This window comes from Trachurus japonicus, chromosome 18 (genome assembly GCF_045865225.1).
Source record: "Trachurus japonicus isolate A0001 chromosome 18, Traja_1.0".
NCBI lineage: Eukaryota > Metazoa > Chordata > Actinopteri > Carangiformes > Carangidae > Trachurus > Trachurus japonicus.
In genome coordinates this window covers 16,872,239-16,896,346 of record NC_140924.1, presented here as the reverse complement: position 1 = coordinate 16,896,346, position 24,108 = coordinate 16,872,239, and the positions used below count along the sequence as shown (strand labels likewise).

General features: G+C 39.0%; 3 protein-coding genes across 3 annotated transcripts in view; 2 read left to right on the top strand and 1 right to left on the bottom strand.

The window, feature by feature from the left end:
- ndrg2 (NDRG family member 2) overlaps positions 1-3,255 on the top strand; it is a 31,117-nt gene extending 27,862 nt beyond the window's left edge. The window contains exon 16 of the mRNA XM_085759659.1: positions 240-3,255. Coding sequence (XP_085615785.1) covers positions 240-403 — 164 coding nt within the window. The 3' untranslated portion in view covers positions 404-3,255. The remainder of the gene's footprint in view (positions 1-239) is intronic.
- Positions 3,256-5,738: 2,483 nt separating this feature from the next.
- LOC146968986 (uncharacterized) lies at positions 5,739-9,599 on the bottom strand. The gene is made up of 2 exons (XM_085759651.1): positions 9,537-9,599; positions 5,739-9,363 (listed from the first exon to the last, which is right to left on the bottom strand). Exon 2 carries the CDS (start codon positions 9,344-9,346, stop codon positions 5,762-5,764), a length of 3,585 nt encoding a protein of 1,194 aa, XP_085615777.1. The 5' UTR covers positions 9,347-9,363; positions 9,537-9,599; the 3' UTR covers positions 5,739-5,761.
- A 1,961-nt stretch (positions 9,600-11,560) lies between these two features.
- Positions 11,561-23,541, top strand: LOC146968985 (uncharacterized). Its single transcript, XM_085759650.1, has 34 exons — positions 11,561-11,734; positions 11,899-11,973; positions 12,606-12,671; positions 12,770-12,832; positions 13,185-13,259; positions 14,249-14,302; positions 14,393-15,523; positions 15,700-15,801; positions 15,896-15,988; positions 16,159-16,221; positions 16,869-16,928; positions 17,090-17,125; positions 17,226-17,288; positions 17,376-17,426; positions 17,526-17,585; positions 17,682-17,753; positions 17,883-17,990; positions 18,585-18,647; positions 18,775-18,843; positions 19,061-19,132; positions 19,219-19,272; positions 19,584-19,637; positions 19,780-19,878; positions 19,973-20,023; positions 20,127-20,228; positions 20,315-20,386; positions 20,474-20,560; positions 20,652-20,696; positions 20,803-20,877; positions 21,839-21,907; positions 21,995-22,034; positions 22,141-22,198; positions 22,539-22,884; positions 22,994-23,541. The coding sequence occupies exons 1-34, from the start codon at positions 11,714-11,716 to the stop codon at positions 23,396-23,398; spliced, it is 3,954 nt and encodes a 1,317-aa protein (XP_085615776.1). The 5' UTR covers positions 11,561-11,713; the 3' UTR covers positions 23,399-23,541.
- Positions 23,542-24,108: the final 567 nt, after the last annotated feature.

Here is a 24,108-nt window from a genome sequence, read left to right as displayed (position 1 = left end):
GTGTATTCTTCCACAGCTGAAAATAGTCCCTCTCGGTGTGCTTAGCTCTAGCCGAGCTGTGACAATGGAGTGAAAGTACTGGAATGTACTGATTGATAAACTAATGCGTTGTTGTTTTTGGTGTTCAATCAGGATTTGTCAACAATAAGTAGAAAACACTAGTAACCCCAGCTTCATTCTGAGCTTGATGTTGCCTGTTATTAACTCTTGTCCACTTCTCTCTACCTGTCTCTCTGCAGTGGCTTCGTCTTGCATGACTCGCCTGTCCCGCAGCCGCACCACCTCGCTCTCCTCCTCCTACTCCATGGATGGGTCCCGCTCTCGCTCCCGCACCCTGTCCCAGGGCTCGCAGGGCGGCCAGATGCCGCCGAGCCCCTCCCAAACGATGGAGGTGTCTTGCTGAACGAGAGCAAGCAACAGAGAGAGAGAGAGAGAGAGAGTGTGTGTGAGTGAGTGAGAGTGAGAAAGAGAAGAGGCAGGAGGCAGAAGGAAGGAGGGAAAGAAGGAAGGGAAGGGAAGGGTGGCAGCATGACAATAATGCAGGAACAAGACAAATTTTGTCACTAAACAACTCCCATCATTCCCCAGAAGAGCAGAATAAGAACAGAGACAGGGGTGAGGGAGGGAGGGAGAAAGCAGAAACCTATCCTCCACATTTTGCACCTCATAGAAGCCCAATCCCCCCCGCCTCCCAGTTCAAATCAGAGTGGATTGATTTATTGTCCTATAGTGAATAAAAGAAGTACAGGCAAGAAGAAATGTTTTTTTTTTTTTAAAGGGGGGGAGGTCGGGAAATAATGGAAACTAATCCTCTCTCCCTCCCTCTATTGGAGCCTCTGTCAGCCAATAGAGCCCTTTAATTTAGACAAGGGGTGTGGCCTATAGAGACGACACCTCTTTGCATTAACCAATAGTAATAATTCTGAAAGTGGTATTGTTGTTGATGCTGATGATTATGTTGTTGATGATATTGAAGCTAATGATGATGATAATGTAATAGAAAAAAAAACAGTTAACACCTTTCTCTTTATTACGCAATGAGTTAAAAAAATGACATAGTTAAAAAAAAAAAATACTATAGCAGAAATAATTATAACAATGTGTGTCTACTACTTTTTAAGATAGTTTTTATTGTGTTCTTTTTTTTTTCTTTCTTTAATCGGATTTTATTTTCTTACCTGTAACCTGCCTCGGCGAGGGGCTGAAGCTACTGGTTGGTTGACCCGTCACGTGGTAACAGCCAATGAGAGCTATTATAGTGACTACTTCCTCGTAAATATCGCCAGGTTGTTTATGTCTTCCATTTGCCCTGTCTATAAGTGACTGTTTTGTTTTCCCCATTGGATTTGAGGAGGTGGATGAGAAGCTTTTACTGTTTTTCTTTTGTTTCACTTTGTTTTTTCTTCCTCTGGACTGTTTTGGAAGTTGCATGCCTGCTATCAGCCCATGTGAATACTGACAGGATTATATTTTTCTTTTATATTCTGCTAATGAGTTGCATGTGTGTGTGTGTGTGCGTGTGCGTGTGGGGTTACTTGCTTGGAGTGTTTAGCGAACATGATGGTCGGTAAGGAGGCGCAGGCGAGATTGAGGGTGTTTGTGCGCTTTAGCTAGCTAGCTGCTAACAGTAGTTGCAAACAAAATCGTGCTTCCAACATTGCTGGCAGTCTTCCACTGCATGTCCGGATATCTACATTCATGTGCTACTCACCAGGGTGCATCACATCGCTGAGTAGCATGCTAAGTGTGGATAATGCATTTCAGTGTTAGGCGCAGCCAGAAAGGGATCACTGTGCTCATCATCTGGGTGGTAAATCTCTTAGCCTTGCCTGCGCATGGATACCTCCTAACAAACCCAGCTAGCATACTTGAGTTCATGTGTGAGTTCAAACGAACATCAAATACTCTCCTTTCCAGCAACAACCAGTTGTATTCAACTAATGGGGGTCAAGAGAAGTGTGATTGTTGCTGTATGTGAGTGTGTGTGTGTGTGTGTGTGTGTCCAAGAAAGTGTGGGGTGTTTGGAAGCGTCCTGTAAGCACAATTAACACAGCAAAGAAACAGGCCAGGGTTCCCATAGAAAAAATCTACATTTTGAGACCAACAACAACAAAAAAAAAACGTGTGACTTATTGAAGACAATGAACCAGCCTCGTCACTGCCACAGAGGAACAGTTACAGGAATGTTGCCACTGAGGTTTCACCTTTGTGGTGCAGCACAGTCATTAGAGGCAAAAGATTTAGCCAATATCTACAACCAGTCTTAAACTCCAGTAAGAAATCCTACTGCCAAAACAAAGAGCCCCCAAAAATACTGGAGAAGTGCTGTGAGCTAAATTTGCGCCTTATTGAATCTGCATCTCTATAACTGAATCTGAATTGTTAACATTTCCACAGCACATGAACACAAAGCGTACCACTGCCCTGTGATGTGTAGCCATTGGACTGACTGTATTTTTAAAAGACCCATATTTGGACCCAATCCAATGATAGCATCCTTGGAGCACATGTGCATTTTTAACTGTGTCACCCCCCTGTGCACACATTTTGTTCTCTGATGCAACTTTGGCGTTTGTGTTTGTTTTTTTTTAAATAAGCAGCATACTTTTTATGAGTCAGTTTGAAGGATGTCTGGATTTTTTCACATGCTGTCCGGTGCTCCTGTCACAAACCTGTTTAATGAAGTGGGAAATGATGGAGCAGTGATTTTGATGACATGTGACGATGAAGTCATAGGAAGGTCTTAGGTTTGAGCTTTGACTAGACTGGTATTCGGTAGATATTAATCATGGTTGCCAAGGATGTGGTGTCGGAGGCGAGATGCCACCATGTTTAAAGTGCTGTCCAGAGGACTGGAGTGAAGAATGTAAATGTTTGGCTCCTCCCAGACTGATATTAAAACAAAAACAATCGGCCTTGGGAACCTCTACCAAATAATGGAGAAAGAGGTGGAGCCTAGGAAACAAAACTGCCAAATAAGGAAAAAGGAGGTACTACTTTATGGAGAGTTGAGCAGGGCTGTGTGATTGTAAATGCTTGTCCATCTTGTCTTTGTTAGTCTATTGATTTTTACTACAATTATATTTTTTCCCCTCTGCATTTTGAGAGCTTTTTTTTTTTTTTTTTTGGTTTTATCTCTGTGAAGTGTTAGTTTACCGTCCCGATGTGCTCACAAGTTAGTTAACTGTGTGATAGTTCTTGTGTAACTTTTTTAGCATTAGTGCTGATAAGGGAGAATAATATAATTAACAATAATAATAATGATAATAAAGATAAAAAGAATACAATCAAATTTACTTGTGTGGCTAATTTCTCTGTGTAACACAATGAACATCCTTAAAAGCAAACTTAAATATTATTAAAAGCTCAAGAAAAATATCCTGTCTCCAGTCTTTTCATTTTAATGTGTTAAATACATGTCGCTTCTGCTGTATTCAGTGACTAAAAGAGAGAAGGAAGGTAAGATTGGTGCTGACTCGCCATGTGTCCAGGCTGAGTTTCCTCCATTGTTCTGTATGTAATATGTATAAAATTTAAAAAATAAAATGAATGCTCCCATGTAAATTCATCAGCATTTAATGTGTTTGTTTGTTTTTCAGGATCTTTACTTTTGGTCCTGATGCTTTGACCCTCCACACACCCTTCAGTTTAAATACTGACACAGGGTAAACAGGTGTCACACCTTAACCTGGAATCCTCTGATCCTCATCACATCAACCAGAACAGATTCTAGCGGTCAACCTGAAAACCACACCTGAGGATGGAATACACAGAACAGCCCTTCCTTGGTTTGAGTCATCCAGTCTCTTTGTTCTTTTGAACTGAGGCAATCTACGGGTAGGAACAATAGTCACAGAATACATTTTAAAGTAAACAACAAATGTGTCACTGATTCAGAAACACGATTGGTTCTCAGTCAATAATTCCTTTTTAGTCTTAATTTTTGGTAAACATAAAATGTACCTTATAAGAATAGAATAGCTATAGATCCAGGGATGCATCAGACCTATTTAAACAACTCTTTCTCAAACACAGCCTTTCCAAGCTCTCCCTGCAGTCAAAAAACTCTTCTTTATAGGTGGTGGATGATCTTGTCCTCAATGAAAGGATTTACTTCACACAGCACATGGTAAGGAGGTGGACCTCTTTGATAAATCTCCTTACAGCACAGGTACACGTTTGAAAAATATCTTTTTTCAAAATGTTTGATGTATGATTTTACACTGACACCAGTTATATAAACTGCAGTTCTTCCCAGATAGTGTTGTCTAAAGTAACCACTAGAGGTCCCAACACAGCAGCAAGGATATACTGTATCTAAGCTGCAGTGTGTGTGTGTGTGTATTTAGGGTCTAGCTCTTTATGTAGCAATATTTGGGTGATGATTGTGTATTGGGATCTCACAACCACTCAATTCTTAAAGAAAGTGTTTTTTATTACGAGTAGACAGTTAAGAGCCCAAACAGACCAGTCAGTTTCAGCTAGAGTAGTGCCTCTTTTTCTGCCCCCTTTTCTTTAAATTTCTTAACAGTCACACAACATATTGCTGGTGTAGTATAAAACAAATGAAAACAATGGTAATATGTGTTTTTTTGTCATTAATTTTCACTTGGCACAGAAAGCCACTAATAAACTGTACAGTTCTTCCTTAATTAAAGCAGAAGTAAGCGATCCGGTCATTTTGGCTAACTTCTTGTCAGCCGATGGAGTTAGCAGTCCCCGCCCTCGTCCCTACGTCACCACATTCACGCGCATCCCTTGGCTGCACACACAGAGAGGACCGCCCCTTTATACCGTTCTCTCTCCTCATTGGATAAAGGTTGTAGGATACAAGGAAGGTTTTCTCCTCGGCTTACAGCAGAGCAGAGTGACTGATAGACCCGTGTTTAAGACCAAACACTCTATATAAGTGATTGCTGTCGGAAGATACAACTATTTAAGACTTATATTGACACAAATATTCCGCTTACTTCTGCTTTAACTAATAGAACACAATAAACATGTAAGCACTCAGAAAATAAAAACAAAATAACTGCTCTTTGGCAGTATTAATCAACATTTCAAATTCAAAATACATTTTGCCCAGTGTTATTCTGTGTTACAGAAAGTAAATATCAAATACACCTAACATCTGGTGACAGTTCTGACAAAGGCGGAAGACTCACGCTGAAAGTGTTAACAAGGTAAAGACAACTTCCTTTTCTCTAACAAAAAAAATCTGAAGTTAATAGACATAATAAACTTTCACATCATTAATACATCAGTGTGGTGTTAATATCTCAACGTCACATTACTATAGACCTGAAAACATTTTTTAACAAGTTAATACATCCAGATAATGTATCTTTTAAAAAAAAGTAAAGATTATAAAAAGATCACAGTGTGTGTATGCATGTGCAAAAATACATATACAAGATAAAAGTTCAAAAATATATCTTTTCTGTTAAGCCTTACTTAGTCTGCAAAAATGAATAACATAATATCATATGTCCTGTAAAAGTGGACAAGGAACCTGCACTGACAAACAACTTTTTTCTTTCCTCTTCCTTAAAGCCCTTACTTCACTTATAATCACATAGTTTTACACATAATAAGGAACTCATGCAGCAGTGAAGGCATGTCAAAACTTGAGAAATCAACCTTAACCTCAGTAGCAACCTGCACTCTAGCTGTACAGCTTACTTCTGTGAATTTTCTCTCCTGCAGCATAGTGTTTGACTGCTCACTAAGCAGTTCTGTTCACATCCCAGTCACCTGCCATCTAATTAAAGGCTTGATGTATGGTTCTATGTATCTTTGAAAAAAAGCCACCCAGAGAGAATAGTGTGTCTAAGGTATACACATGAGACAGGCCTAGAGATTCAAGACACCTGACCTCACAGATCATATCAAAGGAGGGACGGCTGATGAGCTGTTGGATCCCCAGTGGATCTCTTGAGTGAATTAGCTCAAGAGATTGTGGCGAAAGGACTAACAAAGGCAGATGATGCTCCAGTGGAATCAGGAACAGGGCAAGGCTCTCCTCTACTTTAACATTCCCACCAATCTCTCTGGCCCTGTCTATCTTCTTAATGGCCTCATTGATGTTTCCCTTTAGAAACAGTAGTACTTTGTATCTGGCTATCATGTGTTTGTTAAATCTATCATTGCCTGAAATAATTTGTTGTGTGGCATATTGAAGTGTGATCTCAATTTGTTCACAGTAGAGTTCCACTGATCTGAGTGCATTTTGCAGATCCTCTAGAGCTTGACCTAGACAATTTGGATCCTGGCGCCTGCCTTGCAGGGTTAAAGATGCAAAAGCACGGTTGTAAAATGCAATTGCCGCCCAGCAGCGGTCCTCCTGTATGGCTTTAGTGTACATCTCTATACTCTTGGCAAGATGTCCTGCTTTCTGAAGCTCATTGCCAAAGGCAGTGTAGTGGTGCAGGTTTGACAAGGGAGATTCTTGTTGTTTAAGTTTTTGCCTTGCTCCATCCAGGTCTGTTCTCAGACTGTTTTTCAGGTCTGTGATAGAGCTTTTCTTATCAAGGTTGGTGAGTAGCCACATACCCCAGAATTCATTTAGTGCAGACAAATCTGAATCTGCTGGCTTGTTGTGACTGCTTTTGTACACATCATCTAGTACCTCCATATACTGACAGAAGAGTTCTTGCTTCTTCTTTATCATTGGAATGTCATGCTCCAAGTAGCTAGCCAGTTGTTGAGCAACTAAGTTGTCTCTGACTTCTTTAGCTCTCTTAATTCCTGACTTGGATTTTTTACGCAAAATGTGCAAAAGGGGCACTGACATGTCTTTGGATCTTTCGGTACTAGGGCATGTTTGATATGATCTCAGTTCCATTCTGAAAAGATCTTGAAATAGTGAAGTTACATCTATTATATTTCCCATTAACAATATCAATTTATTTACCAAAACCTGTAACTGAAGTGGTCCTGGCAGATGACTGGAGCAGACAATGAGCTGAGCAGACCCAGGAGATCCTTGTCTTGCAGTGCGACCAAATGCCTGCACCTCCACACGAGCATTCTTGGGCAGGAAGGTCTGCACAACAAACAAACCACCAGCTGCATCCACATGGTCAGAAACCTTAAGGTCTGCTCCACGACCTGCAAGGTTTGTTGCTATAATAACATCTCCTGCTTTAAGCTTGTTTTTAAAAATCACTGTATTGTCCATGTTGTTGTTAATGTAAAGCTTTTTGTTGGAGACTTTATCTGCAAGTGCATCATGGAGAACCTTGGCTCGATTGATGGTCTCACAGATGATCAAAACAGCTCTTCCCTCCCTATATGGTGTTGGGTTGGCTTGTTTCATGACAACATTGCTGATTTTTTCAATCCATGTTTCTTCATCATCAACAATCATTCCTTCAACCTCAAACAGTTTTCTGCGTTTGAATGAAGGTATCTGACAGGTTGTTATACCTTCATATATTTTCTGCAAAGTCTCAGTCTCTACTTGTTGGCCAAGAGTCCCAGAGATTCCATAGATCTGATCTTTATACTTCTGAAGCAGGCCAACATTAGACATATAGTTTGTGATCACTGTCATGTCACTTAGTTTGGATCCATGTTTCATTTCAAGGAACTGCTGTAGTCCATCTGACCATGTCATGAAGTTTTCAACAACACCTGTGCAGATGTAATCTACAGGGACTATTCCATGGGTCTCTATGACATATTCATGATCACTTTCCATTGATTTTGCATGGAATGCATTTTCAATCCAAACCCTTAGATTAGAGTTGACCAGTTGTGACAGGAAGCCTGGGATGTAGATGTCACTTTTGTCTTTGCCCAGTTCTTGTGGTGTAAAAAGCAGAGCAGGTCTTATTTCTTTTTCTGCAGCTTTGAGTACACTCTCATCATCAGAATACATGTACTGACAAAAGCCTCCATTGAGTAAAAGCAATGGTATTCTTTGGCTTTCCTCACTTTCTCTTTGCTGCTCTTTGCTCAGTTCCTCTATTGTGCCATCATTGTTTTTGCAGTGCAGAGAAAAACAGCAAGCTGGGAATCTCCTCTCTGCTGTCTTAAAAAACTCAACCAGCTGGTGGACCGTTATGCTTTCTGTTTTCTCAGTTGAAAGGTTTAAATTCCCTCTGAGGGACCTGGCTGAGCCTTTTGACAGAATACCAGCATCTTCAGCCATTTGAAGGATGGTGAACTTGTTGATATCTTTGCCCTCTGCTATATTATCAAGCACAACTTGATGAAATGGGTATTTTTGTCCCACAGTTGTCTCTTCGTCAATCTTGCTGTATTGATTAGCAGTGGCCCATATGAATGCCAAGAGTGGGTTGAGATGCTGCAGAGCAGGCATATCAGTACTTAAATAGACCACATGATGACCCTTATCCAGCATCAGCGAGTCCACTTCATCCACAATTGCGCATTGGAACTTCCTTTCCCCAAATATGTCCTGTCTTTGGAAGTGGTGTCTGAGCCAGTCTCCAGCAAACTGTTCCACTGTGCCATACACGACTTGGCTCTGATAGACCTTTTTTAACTCTTCTTGGCCTAGTTTGTTGATGTTGCAGTCAACACTGATATTTAAAGCTTTATAAAATTTTGCCCATTCTTTCATATCTCTCTGTGCCAGAACTGGGGAGCTGGACATGATGTCTACTTTTTCTCCTCTCATGGCTCGAAGTGCTGCAAACATTGCCACAATACATGACTTTCCCTCTCCAGTCCCAACCTGAAGTAATCGCCCTGTTTCGGACAGAGCCATAAGACACAAGCTCACGATCTGTGTCAGCCGTGGTGTGAAGCGAACTTTTTTTGCTGCTTGACAGATGATCAGCAAGTCTTTCTTCAAGCCACTCCTCAGTGATGAATTATTGCCCGATGTAAGACCTTCGTTAACTGATGATACAATGTCTTTCACATCAGCCAAAAGCTTTTCATCAATTTTGTTTAATTTGTGCTGACGGATTTCCTCCAATATTTTGTCCAGTGTCTTTTCTGTGTCATTATTTAAATGTTTCTTTAGGTCATCATCTGTTACTTTCTTGTCTTGGACAAGCTCAACAAGTGTCTCTCCTTTTTGAGAAGTCCAACTAGGAGTGATATAATTAATCTCTATATGGTGCAACATCTTCAACATCCACAACAGGAAATTTGATCTGTCATTTGTTGAAGTTGACTCAAAACGTTTCATAAGGGCACTGAACAATTTAACAGCATCTTCTGGGCTCCATTTGATATTTGCAACCAGTCCTTTCAGCTTGTTTAAGAGGTGGTTTTCATTGTCATTCTGAGAAAACCCACAAGCAGTGAGGTGACTTGTGAATCTGTCAAACCATTCATGAACGCTGGGATCTGTGTCAGATTCATCCATTTCTTCAAAGAGACAAACTGTCCAAAATAGATATACTATGTATTAATATAATATGATATAAAATACATGTACATGTACACAAATATAGGATGTTGATGTGGGAAATAAAATACAGGTTTTTACGAGAATTCATCCCATTATAAATGTCAACTGTTGATTACGTATATTGTGATAGTAGTCTAGTACTCACCTGTTAAGTTGAACGATGAACGATGTCTGTGTTAAGGAGTGCTGAAATGATCTGCCACCTGAGCATTTGATTCTATCTTTTATTTGCATAGTTTTTGTTTCATTTTCACCAACCTTGCCCAAGCACCGCCCTGATGGAATTTTTCTCCATTCCTTTCGATTCATATTTGGACTTACAATAAACCAGTTAACTTACAGTAATCGCTAAAGGCAGTGCAAAACATCTAGCTAAAGGGCATTCATTCCATGTTTTCCCCAAAACACTTGTCCTTCAGTTCTGCTACATTTACACAGGTGTGACAAAAAATATTTGTTAAACAGGTCAAGTTAGTATGGGGTATCCGTGCATACAGCCTAAACTTATTTATACCTTAAAACAATAAACACGTATACTTTATTTTATTTATTTCATCATAAATATTATTATTATTACTATGTGAACACAACAGAGATCATTTTTATACAATATAATAACCCACCTAAAAGGCAACACAATTTAAGTTTAACATAATATCCTTGTGTAAATATGTATGGGCCAGCCTAAAAACAGCCTTAACACTATTTCTGTCTGTATTTACTGATCTGTGTGATATGTGCAACGCAGCAATAACTGAAAAATGTCATGCGGCAGGATGTTTGGCAAAAGTCACACAATGTCCTGGAAAATTTCTGGCTTTTTGTTTACCGAAAAAAATCCCCTACATGCACCAGTGGTTCCATTGTGGTTTTTCTTTCACTTTGTTGAATCACACAAGTGCCGTGGTATTAACTTAGACTGTAAAAATCATAACATCATAAAATATGTTTTTTTCTTTTTCTGATTATATATCTGCGCACTGTGCATAAACATTAAAGATTATATTACATGTAAGATTATATTTACATGTAAATCATTTTAAATGATTGTGGCTCAAGCTTGTTTTGTACAGAGCAGCTTTTGTGGAGCTTCTGCCACCTCCTGGACAATCATGTTACAGCACTACAGTATTTGCCACCAACTGTGAAGAAAAAAGAAGACATTTTCATTTATTAGTATGCATAAAATGTACAATAACTTATAAGATAATAACTATATACCTACAGTTGCTGCTAAAAATAAACCCATGTGTCCCTGTGGCCACTATTTCAAGAACTCTTTAAAAAAAAATCATATGAGTTTCACTAACTGACAGTCCAACTAATGTCCTTGCATTACTTGTCACTTGTGTTATTGTTTTGCATGTGTGTTCAAAGTGCAGTTCAGTTCACTGATGAGTGACTGAGGGCACCTGCATGAAGCTGTGGGCTGCCTGGGTCTACTGTAGGTGGCTCCTCACTCTGTCTCTCTCTCAACTCCCTGGCACAAGATCCCAGACTCTGTTTGTGTTCTTACTTTGCCCTTCATTTTGTAAATAGCCTAAATGTTATTTGTTTAGCATTTAACTGGGTGTTTTGTGTTGTGGCTCTGACACTTGACATAGTAGCATGGTAGCCTAATATATAAAGTGTAATAGGGAACTGTTGAGGGGGCAAAAGAGACATGTGAGAATGTGCTTCTCTTTTCCTTGGCATCTGATTTCTGAATAGCACAGTGATTCAGCAAATTCATGTTGATGTATTTGTTTGGTTTCGTGCATCACAGTTCATTCATGTTTCTCCATCTGTCAGCACAGAGCTTCTTCACGTTGACGCACCGGACCGCTCCACCCGGTCGGGGAGGGCGAGGACAACCGGTCGGTTCGCATTGACATAGTTGTAGTAGTTGGGGGAAAGGTAAACTAAAGAAAGACAGGAAGTGGTGAAGCTTTCAAAATAACGGCGAAAATGTATCACTTTTAACGATTTCGGAGGGATTTTGGAAGAATGTTGATGATGTGGTTACAACACATCCCAGGTAACACTCCACGGTGACTGATTCTAGTCACACCTAAGTCATTCAGGCCAAAGACAGACCGATCGAACCGAGCATGCGCAAAACTGGATTTTATTTTGAAAACTGCCGTTCCGGATGTTCAAGCAATCACCGCTGCAGACTTAACGAGGATGCGTCAAGCTGGGAGATAATTACCTGTTGATCCCGAAGACAAATCGGTGCATTTCAGTGCAAAAGAAACGTGATATTCTACCGGATAAATCTCACCCGAGGACAAGGATAAGCTGTTTTTGATGAATGAGTGATTTTTAAACCAACTTAACATTATGAGAGGAGATACAACTACGGTGAGTCTTGGAAAGTTTATGAATGTTAATGTTAGGCTATATAGGGTGTTCAGATGAAGAGAGGGAAGTTTTTTTTTTTTTTTTTTTTTTTTTTAATTGAATTGTTTGTGTCAGCGTTTGAAACATGATTTATTATTTTCTTTTCTGATACCAATGTTTATTAGGAGGATGGTATGGAGGATGGCGAGCATGGATCGCGTGCGGCAGCAGCAGAGAATGCATCTGAGGAAAGACGACCTGTGAGTAGGCTACGTTTAAATTGAGTCAGTGGAAGAGAATAATGAAGTTTTAATGGTTGTTTGTATTGTATTTGATTCTTAACGCCACTGCAATCACTGCCTAAATTCCTCCTTCCCCTTTTACGTACTACATACTTTACATGCTGTCCATACAATCTAGTAAACAATCTAATCAGTGCAGGACATGTGGGACAGTGTGTTGTCTGTGCTGTTTATTGGCACACTAATTATTGACATCTATGCTTTGCTTCAAATTTGTCAAGGCAAAGAGAGCTGGGCAGTCGAACCAAAGTGTCATGATGTCAACTGTTCTGAATGTGTTTGCACTGTCATGCCATTGATTGATGGATGTCCTTTGCACAAGTATAGAACAGAAAGAATCTGGTGTCGTCACATAAAACAGTTTGACTTCATCGTATGGATTTCCTTACATTTCCATCCTTAGATGCTATATTGAATTACCTCTAGTAACGTTGGGGAGATTCAGCATGTTTTCAATATGGATCCATAACCTGCTACATTTAGTTATTGATCACAGCGTTCAGAGAAATGTCTGAAAAATATCAGACGCCAACCAATATCTACTTGGAAGGCTCATTGACAGTTTATGATTTCCCATGTGTCTTCTTCAGAGTATCACAAAACTACAAAATATGCTGAAAAAGGTTTCACAGAGTCCCTTCCATAATCAATACAAGGTGAGAGGCTACACACACACACACGTACACATTTGCATGTAGTACGCAACATACACACATTACACATAAACAATTTTTTCCATCTTTCTCTTCCTCAGACTCTTGTTTCAGCACCCCCTGATTCCAGTTGGTTATCTGTGAATGAGTCTCAAAATAAACAGGTTAGAAAGCGCTGATGGCAACCGCTTTAAATTCTGTATACGCATGCGTTTTGGAAATTTGATGAATAACAATTAAACTTTCACCTACGTATTACTCCCAGTAAAATCATCTTCTTTGAACACAGTAGTAACAGCAAATTTGTACATTCTGGTTGGCTCTCAAACAAACAGCAAGTCTTAACATTTTTTTTAAGGCTTCAACAATTGGGAGCATTTTCACATTTGTGTTTATTTTTAACAAGTCGCACATGACGTTCATATCTGACTAACAATGCGTGAAAAGCATGATGCGTGACTTCCCACGCTTCACTCCATAAATATGTTTTTAACAACACTGACTTTTGTTCCACAGGATGTTGAGTTCCTCAGTAATCTCTCAGCTGCTGCGACAGACAAGACGGATAACTACCAGTCACACTTGGGACAGGTGAGGTTCAGGGTTGGTGCAGCACTTAAATGAATTACATAATGGTATAGCTAAAAGAAGTTGCACCCAAGATTTAGCTGAATTGCCTCGAAATATGTTAAGTCTTATCAACACAGATCTTCTTTGTCCTCAGAATGGATTTAAGACAGAGGATAATCTTCATTCTACAGCACAGGTTAAATCCACACCCTTCCTCTCATTTTGCTCTTTGATCAATCACACTGAATGTTATCGTGACATCTTTGTAAGTGTCTGTGTATAAGCAGATTGCCTGGGGAGACTTTTCTATTAATAAGTTAATTTATTATCAGTGAGAAATCATTCTTGTGTTGCGTTTAGATTGAACCTGAATTAGCTGTACCAAAAGTACCTCCTAAACCAGTTTTCAGCTCACTCCCAAAGCCGGTTCGCCACATACCAAAAGATCCATGTTTATAGAGATGACTTAATCAGAAATTGATGAGTCATCATGTGAGACTTTTCGATTGATTAATTAAAGTTAATTTATTATCAGCATAGGAAATTGCATTAAAAAGGGCATCGACGGCCATCTCAATGCCTTTGTTCTAAAACTTTTGTTTTTTTGGTGCTGGCTCAAACTTGATATGAATACAGTTGTAGGTCTTCTACAGGGATGTGTGAATACAAATTAAATGAAATAGTCAAGCTCTCTTGAAACAGTTTTACTATATTGTTATGAAAAACAACTACATGATTATTCTGGTCTCATCCTTGCGAACAAAACTTAGATTTAAACTTCCCTATGTAATCGGTTGCCACTTCTCCAAAGATCTCCATTGTATAACATTTCTTGTGTGTCACTGTCCTATTCTTCAGAATGAAGAACAGGCTCAACTGCATTTAAGCCTTCACATGTTTTTAGATGCTCAAGTAACTGAGTTTGAGAAATCTGTCAATGGTCTTAGTGAAATCTGACACTCAGCAACTAACACTTTCTTCCTTTCCATTTACCTTTCTTTCTTTATCAGAATGGAGTCAATGGCAGTTCGGCCAGGGTGAACCCATTTTATGCGCATCATTTGGTAAGGGATTTTACAACATCACCTCATCCGAACAATAACTTTTTGTTTTTTTATTAGGTTGTCCCTGATGACCTTTTGCTTTTTTATCAGGAGTCAAATGGCAAAGATTACATAATGGAGGCCATAGGAGTGGAATCTTCAGAAGGAGCCAATCTCTGCACTATCCTTGCCCCACCACCTGAATTTCAGAGTACACCTCTGGATGTTCAGCCAGAAGTTAAGACTCTTGAAAATGGATACAAGTTTTCTGAGCCTCAGAAGGACCTATTCCAGAGCTTCACCCACAACCATGTGCAGGACCTCTTTCATACATCGACTTTGACCACAAACACATCTGCCAATGGTCATTTTCATGATGAAACTCTGAATCCGCCAGATTTATTTATGAAAAATCTCCCTCAAACACAGAGCCTCTCCAACTTCTCCTTGCACTCGAAAAACTCTGAACTCTTTGAAGGTAAAGTGGATGATCTTCTCCAGGCTGCCCAAGGAGAGGATTTTACCCACACAGCACATGCTAACCCCTTTGATAAAACTCCCAGCAGTCTTGAGAACCCATTCATATCTTCTTCAAACAAGGTGGAGGATCTGTTCCAGCCTTCACAGTTTACGGCAGTGAACCCATTTTACACTTCTTCCACCAATGAAACAGATTTGTTTCAAGCTGTTTCAAACAATACTGAGGAACTCTTCCATGTTAAGAAGAATGAACAAGATCCCACTACAAAAGAGAATGGACGTTCTGGCTTGTCTTTTCAGGAAAGTCAAGATTTACTTTCATCTCCATTCGAAGTCGATCCATTCGCAAGCCCAATTTCAAGGGATTTATTCCAAGACGTCTCCAGTTTAGAGGACCCATTTGGTACAACTCCCTCAAAACCATATGACCCTTTCCAAGATGGGTCAAGTGGGACTATAGACATCTTCCAACCCTTTGCCTTGAAGAATAGCAACAAGGATATATTTGAGATAACTCCCAAAACACCATCTCTTAACAGTACACCAGAACTGAAGCTGGATATGCTATCATCACCAGATCTCTCTGAAGCAAAGCCACTAAAATCTCCTCCAGCTGTAAAACCAAAACCTTCCCACAGGCCATGGGACATCATGTTGACCACTCCCCAGGGAACCAAGCATGATATTCTTCAGCCAACTCCCTTCAGTCAGGCCAACAATCTACCAGTGTCACCCAGTCCGTCACCAGCTGAGATGACTCATGTACGTGAGAGTTAACATTCCATGTATGCAATATTATGCAATATCTTACTTTAATGTGTTTGCCTTGGAGGGTTCAACTGAAGTGTAAGATGCATCTGAATGACAAATGGCTTCAGAACTTTCCCATTAATACAGCATGCACTTTATACCTTTTTTTTTCATAATCTAATTTGCAGGTTCCAACCTTCAAACGTCCACCAAAGCCACTTCCTCGAATTAGACCACCCAGGACAGAAAAGCCAGCAAGACCAGAAAAGCCTCCCACTCCGGTCAAACCTGTATGCAACAAACACAGTTTAACATAATCTTATTAATTACCTGCTTTTTTTTTTCCAATGCACTGTTTCTAACTCATTCTTGTGTTGTGTTTAGATTGAACCTGAATCAACTGTACCAAAAGTACCTCCTAAACCAGCTTTCAGATCACTCCCAAAGCCAGCTATTCGCCACAAACCAAAAACTCCAGTACGTATGCTGTTCAAGTTTGACCTGTGCAACAGTATGTTTAGAGAGATGACTGCAATTACTTTAAGAAACTGATGAATATTCATGTGTGGTGGTGAGTATGTGTACAGTAGTTATCAAGATGTACTGTGACAAAAAGTAATTTTAGTTCGCATATATCTCTTTTACAGGAAAGTGAACCGGTGGACACTGAGAACTACATGGTTTTTGAGGACGTCCTGCTTACTGGACAGGTCTGAGTTGACATTGGGGGCAAAAAGTAACCATGAACAAAAGTTAATAAAGAGGGAAAATCAATTTTCAAATATTATGGCATCAATGCTTATTTGTCCAACCAAAACTTAAATTGCCCTGAGGACAAATAACATTTCTTGAATTAAACGATACAGGTATGTTGGATGAAATAAACAACATAAAGGCAGTTTTGCTATCATTTCCTTACTATTAAAGCTACGAATGTACAGTGTCTAGGTCAGGGATGTCAAACTCAATTTAGTTCAGGGGCCACAAACAGCACAATTTAATCTCAAGTGGGCCGGACCAGTAAAATAATAGCATAATAACCTTTAAATATATTTTAAAAATTGAGATTTCCCTCTGTTTTAGTACATTAATAAGATGTTTACAGTTACTGAACTATCCTTTTACAAAACATATTATGAACCACCTGAAATTTATTGATAAAAATATGTGCAATTTCAAATTTTCACACTTGACAAATTCATCTTGAGGGCCAGATTGGACCCTCTGCAGGGCCGGTTCTGGCCCACGGGCCGCATGTTTGACACCCCTGGTCTAGGTAATACAGGAAAAAAAAAACATCACATGATACAATACAACTGTCTGTATATAACTTTGTATTACTGAAATTCCAAAACAGGAAAGGTGTGTGGAAGACTGGCCTGAAGACAGTCCTCAGCTTAACCCTGACTTCAAACCAGTAAGAAAAGATTTAAAACAAATTATTTATTTAACACATTCTCATTACTTATTAGTTTCTCACTAATAGGTTGGCATCATTGGTCAAACTCTCAACAATGTTCTCTATGCAGTAATCAAAGACATTTCAACTGATGAATGTTTTTTCTTTCTTTCTTTAAGTCTGGAAAATATAGACTACGGCGAGAGTCACTGAGGGTAAAAGGCAGTTCAATTTTCTAGTTGTTCCTTCATCTAACTGTTAATTGTTAGTAGAGAAAAATAAACTAAGAAATAAATTAACACTTTATTCTCTCAGGTGAAGACAGACTCTGACGGTGGAAGCGCTGATGATCAGGATCCCTCTGAATGTCGGAGCAAGGTACAGTTGCCTAATAGACATTTCGTGGATGCCATTTAATTTATTCTTCCAGAAAATTGTTTCATTTTGGGTAAACATTTATTGCAGAAAAAGGACAAGAAATTCAGAATGTCACTTGTATCCACAAGAGGATCAAAGGTAAGCAAAATATTGCAAACTGACACCTTATCTGCTTTGATTGTTTGATTGTGTCTTCATACATTTAGCAATACAATGGTAATGGTTTTTAATATGTAGAAGTTTCCTGATGAAACAAAGGAGGGGAAGAGCAGGACACTACCTCGTAAATCATCACAGGTATAAAAAAAATCATTACCAAGCAAAGTCTTAACACATTTCTACACATGTGATATGATACATATCAGTGTTTTTAAAAGTGCATTTGTTTTTCAGGAGTATTTTTCAGAGTTGCACATGGGTGCAGGAGAGATTAAAGATGCAGAGCAGAATGGGATAGAGTACAAAGTACGTAGTAGATTTTATTTTATTTTTTTTAAGTAGTGTGCTTTCTGTATTTAAGATTATGTTGTGTTTTTTATATGTATAATAATATATATGATTAGTAACCCTGTGGTGGTCTTTTTTTGAAACCAGAAGAAACCTCTGAAGACCAAAGTGAGCCAGGTACTTCGTAGAGCATCCACATCTTCTTTCATACTAGAGAGAAAGCACATGAAAGAACATTTACCAGAAGAATCAAAGGTAATGTATGTCATGTACAAATGCATGGCTTCAAGGATATTAAATATCTCCTACTTAAAGAGGAACTATGTAAGTCCGGTGGCTTTTTCCGCTGTTTTGCTAACCCTCCTCCTGGCCATGTGCATTTGTTTACAACTTATCTGGCCAGAAATCAATCAATAGATCGGTAGATAACATTATATATCATAAACAATGTTACAGCGTGTATATTTGTGTAGTTTAATCTGTCATAAACAAGAGATTACGGGTTACGGGTTTGTCTCGCAGTGCGCAGAAACGACAGGTAGGACACCAGCGGCCCCGATCATGCAAGGTTGGCACATGGAAGGCAGAGAGCCTCCATTCTCCCTGTAACAAGTTAGCCATTTATTAATCACAATTACTCAGAAGCTGTTACATTAACGTAAAAATGAAGCATATTAAACTACAATCCTGCATAGTTCCTCTTTAAATCCCCCATGTGTAAGTTTTCATGCTGTGTATTAACAAAAATTGATTATTTCATTCAAAATCTGTTAGATTTTGTGGATGTGCATGCAGTTTCTATAGTTTTTCATAGACATGACTACTGTCCTCTCTTTAATTCCACTACAGGATGATGAGGCCAGTAAGAAAAGCAGCCGCAAGAAGAGCTCACTCATTCGGCGATGGTCAGAGGTAAAGCATCTGCAGTCTGCCAAACTGTAGAAAGCACATGTATCCAATTCATATACTGCCGCCAAAGCTTTAAAAACAGCAGTATGTTGTTATGTAATAGTTCTTAATGCAGTGTCTTTTTCAACAGGATACAATGTATAATGATAGTGCTGATAAAGGTGAAGAGAAAGATGAGGATGAAGCCCATCATGGAGAGGTAACACACTCGCTCGATTTGTATACTTTTGTTATGCTGATGTTAGATAACCGAGCCAACAGTGGTGATTTACAGCCTGGCAAAATGCATGACACTTGAACCCAAAGAAGTGGAGTTACATACTTTAAATTCTTTCATTCTGTTTTTGACTGAGGGAAGTGTGTGCATGAAAGAAAGCACTCTTAATACTTATTCATTTATCATTTACCTACTCTAGTCTCTCCAAAGGAGAAAAAACAAGGTGAAAATTCAGTTTGTGCCACACAGAGGATTTGCCATCACTAAAAAGGTATGTACAGTTTCTACAATATATTCAATCCACATTATATTGTACATATGAAAACTGTGATGTCTGCATATTGCTTTTCTGTCCAGTCTGATGATGAACTGAAGGGAGCTCATGGATACACACCTCGTAAGGGCTCACAGGTATGACTACACAAATGGATATTGTGGATTTATACAGTATGAGCATGGTTTGCTCGTAAGATGTGTGTGTGTGGTGTGAGGATGTTATGTGCTCAGTGTTTTTTTTTCCTTCTGGAGAAATCATATGATTAAATTTACGGTGCACATGGCTACACACAGCATAAACGGCTACTAAATACTGTACACTCAAGATAATCACAAGGTCACTCCCTTACTGAAATATAAGCAGGAGTTACTGTCTTAAATATACTATAATTCTGACACTGATTGTTTGTCTACATGTAAATTACAGTTTAATATTTCTCTCTCAGGATGATGCTTTTGAAGATGCAGAAGAGATAAAAGATCATCAGTCCTCAAGCAAGGTATAAGACTTGTCTGAATGTGGTTGTAGATTTTAAAATGGTGGATATTTTGTAGTTATGTATCTATGCAGAAGAGGTTTATTAATGTTCCTGATATGTCTGCTACAGTATGAGTAACAGTTGTTTTGAACGTGGTGTTTAGGCTGCTTTCCTGGATGACAATCACTTACAAAAACCAGACCATTTTTTTCCTGGACTAAATGTAGTAGAGGATGCTTATGGAATTGAGGACTGCAAACCTGTAACCATTTTCCCATTAATTCTCAGATTTTCATTGAACGTTTTGTTGCGTAATTTCTTTTCATTTAACTTTGGCTTTTGCCTTTCATCAACAGAAGAAACCAATGAAGAAAAAAAATCAGCATGCGGTTCAACGAAGCTCTAAGGTAAATGTCAAACGTTTGACTTGCTGAGGAAGATGATACTGTAGATGTGTTTTGCTAAGTGGGGGTTTATATGTTACCAATTTGTCCAAATATTTCAAATTAGGAGGACATGCTGGAATACACCAAGCCTCAGAAAAAGAAGAGCAGCCTCTCAGCAGAGGAGTTAAGTGATGAAGAACTGAACGGGATGGACGACTCTATGCAGGTTTCTTACAACTAAAACTGGTATTTTATAACTTATACATTCTAATTATACTAGTAACATCATGATTTTGTTTATTTCCTTTGAAGGATTCCAAACATAAAGGTCTTAATCCTGCTCTGATCGGATTCAGCCACCATGTGCCTCGACCGACATCCATCGTATGTTTCATGTAGAATGTAAGAATTGCACATTATTATGTGTCTCAGTTTCTGTAGTCTTGGCTTCATATCTGTTATACATTTCAGTACGACGCCTTTGCTGAGGAAGAAGAATTCATAAGTCCAGAAGACATGTATGATGATGAAGAAGATGAACTGGAAACCTGCAAACCGGTATTCCAGTCAACCTGGTGTTCGCCTTTGCTGCTTCCATCTTTGTTGTTTATAATGTTATTGCCAAAACTGTTTGTTCTCTTTTTAACAGAAAAAGACATCAAAGCTTAAAGGCTTCAAAAAATACAAATTGAAGGTTAGTCCATGCAATCAAAATCTATTTTTGCTTGGTTGTTAGTCCGTCAGATCTTTAAAAATAAGAGAGTGACATTCTTCTTTTCATGTTTTTCTTGTCTGGCCAGGGCAAAGTCAAGCCTGCAGAGTGTGACAACCTACCAGGAGCTACATGTAGTGACTTCATGTCAGAAGCAGCTAAGGTTAGTTCACACCAGCAGGAAAAAAAAAAAACGACCGACTAGCAATTCCCATGTGACCTACTTAGCCAAACCTTGGCATCGTGGCTCTAACCAGTTTTTAAATGACCCACTTTTCACTATTTATCCGATATACTTCCTTATCTTAGATCATCATGTGGCTGTAACTCAACAACAATAATTAAGCTGATCAACTTGATTCTCACGACTCTGACAGCATATTTTGTTTTTGTCTAAAATTTTCCATTGGCTCAGACCTGACTAGTGCTATGGAAAATCACTTCTCCAATCAGACTGAAAGTATAATACTGTTCTGTGTTTACTGACTGCAAGTACCTACAGTATGCCTGTATATATTGTACTTCTTGAGATAGTGTAGAACTTTCAGTGGGGAAGTTTTGTGTCTTGATGTCCTAAAGTATTAACATGCACCTAGGAAAAGTCGATACCTACTTAAGCAATGTATCATGATTAAATAAGTAATTTTTTATTTATATATCACCCTTTATAGTATGAGTACACAGAGTGCTTAACAGTATACAGATAAAACCATGATTCAATTATGTGCTGATAAACGTATTTACAGTACTGTGTTGAGATTGCAGTATTCAATAGAATTGGTATTGGTGTAGATTAAATGGGAAAACAATTTTTGTCTGAACAGTTCTTGTGCAGAGAAGCTCAATCTGATGATTGAGAAACACCATGTTGTTGTTTTCCACTATTGGCTTGGTTATCTTTGTCTCTGTGTATCCTGATGGGACACATTCCTTTTGACACGTGACAAAGCTGGTTCAGCAACATAGACTGAACATGTAATGCCAGGTTTTGATGACTGGGAGATGAGAGAATATGCTGTAGAAGAACATGCAGCAAAGACCTACCTACGTAGTCATGGCTTGTTTTCTTTTCTTTTTTTTTTGTTTTGTTTTTGCATACTCCCTTCCCCTCAACCCTAATTTAGGCGGAGTGGCTGGCTGCTCAGCAGGATGAACGTGCTATGGCTGGTTTGGAGGATGAAGACGAAGAAGGGGTTGGTTTTCTTTAATGATACACTCACATAGTCCACTCCATCACCACGTATGGGCCATCATGATTATGTTTGTTGTTTTGGTCACAGGACACTGACAGTTTGATGGAGTGGTGGAACACTGTGGAACGTGAGTCGCTGTCAAACTTACCTTTAAGTACCAGATTCAGATAACAAACTAACACTCAAATGTATTTTTAAACTTCACCAACCCCTGTTGCTTGATTGTATTTCAGAATGGGATGAGGTGCCATCAGACGATGAGAGTACAGTCATAAAAGAGGATGAGTCCAAGTACGTCTGTTTATGAATTTTGGGGTAGTGGAGGTTCTGTTATGCCGCCAAGGGATTTGCTTTGGTGTTGCTTTAATAGACCAATGGAACAATTATGGCAGTGGAAAATGTGGATTTATGGCTGATTTCTATACTTTTTCAAAAAAGACAGTAGACAAATAGACAAAAAATAATAAATTAAGAAAAAGAAAAACATGGAAATTGTAAGCAATATCATCTTTCTGTATTAATATCTAACTGCAAGATGAAAGGATTTTTTGGGCGTTTATTATGGAGAACCATATTTAAAGGTACGGCTTCTTTTAACATAATATTGTTTTGACTCCCAATGAAATCCTAGGTCATTCACTATCTTGGCGGATAAAGTTCACCGCGGCCTTCGTGTTTTCAACAAGGTCTTCACAGAGCGAGCAGAGGTCCTCTGGCAGTACGTCATTACGCTCCACGCCATTGCCGATGACATCAGTGACTTCCACCATAAAGCCAAAATCGCTGGCATTACAGGTGGCACCACGACTGCTGTGGGTGGTGTGGCGGCCATCACTGGTCTGGCTCTGGCACCCTTCACCTTTGGCGCCTCTCTATTGGTTACAGCTGTTGGTGTGGGAGTGGCAACAGCTGGTGGAATTACCTCAGCCTCTGCTGCCATTTCTGATAATGTTAATAACATACAAGACCAGAAAAAGGTATGTGTACGATGTCCCATGTGACTTTGACACAAGAGCATCATCTCACCACAAGTTTTACCTTAGCTTTTTCAGTGTTTAAATCAAGATCACTGTCTTTCTTTGCTAGGTGGAGACGGTACTGAAGGAGTATGAGGCTCACCTGCTGCACATTGGGAAGATCCTTCACTTCATCAATCAGGGCTTATACAAACTACGAGGCCATCCATTCCTTAGGTCTGGTACCCAACACTACTCGGAGGACTGGGAGATCCGCAGGGCCGTCCAGACTATCAGCTTAGTAGACTCACCTGTGATGCGAGCAACCGAGGTAACAGATGAAGCTGTAGCGTCAGTACAAGGACTCTTCAAAGGCATGGACCGGTACTTCATCAAAGATTCCCGGGAGCTGAAGAAAAGCTGCAAGAAAGAGATGGTGAGTAAAATAAAGGAGCTGGCAAATAGACTGAATGAAGCAATTGTGGAGCTCAACGCCATCAGAGAGGAGCTACAGGAATCTACAGGAAACGTATGAGCAAAACCCTGCATGATGTCACTTTGGACATAGTTATGTCTCAAAGATCACCAACACCCCCTCCTGGCTAAATAGGGGAACTGTCAATACAGAAGAATTCATAATCCCAACAGAATTTCCTTAACATCAGTGATAACAGCAGAACCTGGTTATGTACAGAATAGAGTATATTCTTATAATTCTAGTCCACTGCAGTAATATGAAGATTGTTGTTGTATTTGTATTATTTTTTAATATTTGTGTGCACTATGTGAATTACTCTGTAATTCAGAGCATTGTTTAATTTTAATAAGATGTTTTATGACTTAAATGTGTAGCTATTGGCATTTTGATTGAGTTCATTTGTGGAATGAAAATTACTGTGGTCAGTTTATTACAGGCTTGTGTATATATATTATGAGTAGTCTTCTTTAAATGTAATAGTTTCATTTATTTAAAATAAAATTAATGTTGTAGATAAGGTAATTTATTTGTACTAAATCACTGTATGGGATTTCTTGTCAGAGTTAATTATTTTTAATGTTTCGTGCAATATTTTGACAAAATAAAAAATATTTTGTACAGTCCCATTGTCCCGCAGCACCAGTTTGGTAAAGCTCCTTACAATCTTACTGACTGTGCCAGTGCTAAATTAATTTGCAGTATCAGTCGAGGCTTCCAAAGTAACACAGCTATTTCCATTCGGTGCAACATGTCACCATCTAAAATAA